The 4,007-nt window shown below is 34.8% G+C and overlaps 1 protein-coding gene across 7 annotated transcripts in view; it reads left to right on the top strand.

Moving 5' to 3' along the window:
- The window catches only part of LOC106870410 (uncharacterized), a 58,666-nt gene extending 54,659 nt beyond the window's left edge, over window positions 1-4,007 (top strand). For 5 of the 7 annotated variants that reach the window (XM_014916465.2, XM_014916466.2, XM_014916469.2 and 2 more), the window contains exons 12-13: window positions 3,203-3,370; window positions 3,756-4,007. In XM_014916465.2, the coding sequence (XP_014771951.1) occupies window positions 3,203-3,361 (159 nt within the window). In that variant the 3' untranslated portion in view covers window positions 3,362-3,370; window positions 3,756-4,007. Of the gene's footprint in view, window positions 1-3,202; window positions 3,371-3,755 lie in introns of those variants that run through there. The other 2 variants (XM_052975885.1, XM_052975886.1) reach the window with 2 other exon arrangements.

The raw sequence follows: 4,007 nt of genomic DNA, 5'->3' as shown, positions 1-4,007 counted from the left end.
ATATATATATATATATATATATATATATATATATATATATATAGACATCTATCTCATCTTCATTTGGTCATGACTAAACAGCTGTGGGTCTATTTTTATATAACGTACATTATATAATCAGTATGGCAGTATCATTGTTCTTATCCATGTAATCATGCATGACATTTGATTTGTCACCGATATGTCATTGCAATGATTGCCAGATTGAAAACCAAAGAATAGATATAACACTGGCAGTTTCATTCTTCACCTGACATATATATATATATATATATATATATATATATATATATCAGGTGAAGAATAGCGTTGCCCGTATTATAGTTATTCTTCGGTTTTCAATCAGTCACCATATTCCCTTCCATATCAGCTAACTCTGATGAGTGTGAAGTTATATAATCAGATTGTTACCTAACACTCCATTGTATTCTTTACATGAAACCATTTGGTAAGATCAGCCGTGATGGATATTTGATACTATACTTTTTCGGATAAATATATATCCGTGTGTTTTCTGCATGTCTAGAATATATAATTGAATGCAAATAACAAATTAGATTTGGTTATAAATCTTTCATTTTTTAACTTCAGATGGCTGCAAAGAAGCCATATACATGCTATATATACCCTGCTTCAATTATATTGCTTTGATTTTTATAAATTGCATGCTCTGCCTTATGTAGCAGGAATCACCACTATTCATGTGTGCGTTGTGTGTGTGTGTGTGTGTGTATGTGTGTGTATGTCTGTGTGTGTGTGTGTCAGTGTGTATGTGTGTGCGTATGTATGTATGTATATATATGTATGTGTGTGTGTGTGTGTGTGTATATATATATGTATGTATATATATATATATATATATATATATATATATATATATATGCATGTGTGTGTATATATATATACATGTGTTTATGTGTGTGTGCATATATATATATATAAATATATACATGTGTATATATATGTATGTGTGTGTATATATATATGTGTGTGCGTGTGTGTGTGTGTGTGTATACAGACACACACACGTATATAGAAGGAAATAGGTCGGTAGTGATTTAAAAATTTTGACGTGCCAGCCATCATCACTCAGAGCTGTATTAAATAGTCAGAAGAACACTTCAGTTCAATGTTAAATTGTTTTATATATAACTTCAGGAAACACACACACACACACACACACACACACATTTATATACATGCCTGATGTGAAGTCCAACAATTTGTAGAGTATTCAATCAGCTAAGAGAGTAAAACTATTATTACGAGAAAAACCACACAGAATCCATGTGAAATTAAATTATGAGACAGTGAATTTGTTTCCTGAATCAGGTTGTGTGTTGCGTTCTTGAGCAAGACACTTTATTTCACATTGCTCCAGTTCACTCAACTATAGAAATGAGTTGTGATGCTACTGATGCCAAGCTGTATCAGCGTTTGCCTTTTCCCCCTGGCATGGAGAGGGGAGGCTGGTATGCATGGGCGAATGCTGGTCTTCCATAAGCAATCTTGCCCAAACTTGTGCCTTTCTAGGTGCAATCCCATGGTTATTATTTATATATATATATATATATATATATAGTGATGGCTTGTTGCCAACTTAATGTGGTAGTCCCAGGAAAGGGAAGAATGTTACTGCTATTTAGCCCCAAGAAACACCATTTCTGGTTGGCTATGCGACACAAGCGATCTGCGTCCTTAAGTTTTCAAACAGGGGAGATAAGCACCTCCACCAAACAAACCCAACATCCAGAGACTAGTTTCAAGGTCTGGAGAAGCTTGGCCTTGCTAGATGTCGCTGCTATATCTATATCTATCTATCTATCTATCTATGTATGTATAGAGAGAGAGAGACAGATAGATAGATAGATAGATAGGTAAATATATATGCTTCTTGTATTTGCTAGTGGGCTGCTATTGGTATGCTGAAGTATATTCTCCGTTGGTGCTTTTAGAGAGCATATACTCTACTACACCAACAGAAGCCCACCGGCAAATGCACAAGGCAAAAACATTAAGTATTCGTGGTTAACAATATATATATATATATATATATATATATTCTTTTTCTTACATAAGAAACCCGCCAAAACAAATGGATAATGTAAAACATTAATATCCTTGTTTCAATAGCATGGTTTATTTCAGATATGAGTCCATTACTTAATTTATCACATAACGTTACATAAATTCATAATTGTTATCTACCAGCCATTTCATCAGGTGATATTCTGTCGAATATACTCTATACATATATATATGTGCAGTGCTTAGTAGTGCTATTATGCTGAGGATTCTATACATAACGTGCTATGCTTGGTAGTGCTATTTCCCATATGCTGTAAAAGTGTAAGTCTTAAAGTTTTGATTATGTATTTAGTTGAAACATTTTTTATCTTTCTTAAAGAACTATTATTAGTATATGGATTGATTCTGTTTTTGTTGTTATTATTAAGGCGGTGAGCTGGCAGAATTGTTAGCATGCCGGGCGAAATGCTTAGTGGTATTTTGCCCGTCGCTATGTTCTGAGTTCAAATTCCACCAAGGTCGACTTTGCCTTTCATCCTTTCGGGGTTGATAAATTAAGTACCAGTTACGCACAGGGGTCGATGTAATCGACTTAATCCCTTCGTCTGGCCTTGTTTAGCCTCTACGTTTAGCCCCTTGTAGGCAATAAAGAAATAAGAATTGTTAGCATACTGGACAAAATGCTTAGTGGTATTTTGCCCGTCGCTACGTTCTGAGTTCAAATTCCACCAAGGTCGACTTTGCCTTTCATCCTTTTGGGGTTGATATATAAGTACCAGTTGAACACTGGGGGTTGATGTAATCGACTCGTCCCCACCTCCCCCAAGCTGCCCTTGTGGCAAAAATTTGAAATAATAATAATAATAATAATTATTATTATTATTAAGGTGGTGAGCTGGCAGAATCATTAGCATGTCAGGTAAAATACTTAGCAGTATTTTACCTGTCACTGTGTTCTGAGCTCAAATTCCACCAAGGTCAACTTTGCTTTTCATCCTTTCGGGGTCGATAAATTAAGTACCAGCTGAGTACTGGGGTCAATGTAATTGACTAGTCCCCTCTCTCGAAATTTCAGGTCTTGTGTCTTTAATAGAAAGGATGATTATTATTATTATTATTATTATTATTAGTATTATTATTAGATAAACTGTTACCTATTTTTAATATTTTGTAGGATTTTACTGACCTACCACTTGACGAAGAATCCGTTCCATCATCATCATCACTACCATCAACATCAGAAGCATTTTGTGAAGACTTATTGGAGAGAATTTCATCTATAGAATCCGGATCAGGAAGTCCATTAGAATCATTGAAACAACAAGACAGCTGACATTTTTAGGTGAGGAAGGATTCCTTTGTAACCCGTGGAAGAAGGATTGCTTAAATCATCATCATCATCGTCATCATCATCATTGTCATTATCATTTTTCAATTATTTGAAATATATAATTATAGGTGAAGGCACATGGGTGAGTGGTTAGGGTGTTGCACTCATGATCACAAGATTGCAGTTTCGATTCTCAGACCTGTTGTACATTGTGTTCTTGAGCAAAGCACTCCATTTCACATTGCCATGCAGTGGGACTGAACCGAGAACCATGTAGATGGGAAGCAAACTTCTTACCACACTCTAACATGTCTGAAATCTTTCATTAATTGATCAGTGATTTACAGCTGAATTTCTCATGTTTCACCATGTTTTACTAATCCTGTTATATTTTCAGACATATTCTGAAGTATCAATGGAATGTGATCCTCTGTTTTCACGATTGTCCACAAGCTGAAGGTGTGTTAATATTCTTGGAAACAACAACAGCATCTTAGCATCCAGCATCCGGCATCCAATCATCAGTCATCTTCATCAAATTGTATTTAGTTCCATCCATTTAAAAATGAAATAATAAATTATTTAAAAATAATAAATTATTTCATTCAGATTCATCTCGTCCTGCAAAAAAACAAAAACACCCCCCCCC

The sequence above is a fragment of the Octopus bimaculoides genome, chromosome 23, assembly GCF_001194135.2.
Source record: "Octopus bimaculoides isolate UCB-OBI-ISO-001 chromosome 23, ASM119413v2, whole genome shotgun sequence".
NCBI lineage: Eukaryota > Metazoa > Mollusca > Cephalopoda > Octopoda > Octopodidae > Octopus > Octopus bimaculoides.
The sequence above is the reverse complement of the archived record's forward strand: the minus strand, read 5'-3'. Positions and strand labels throughout refer to the sequence as shown.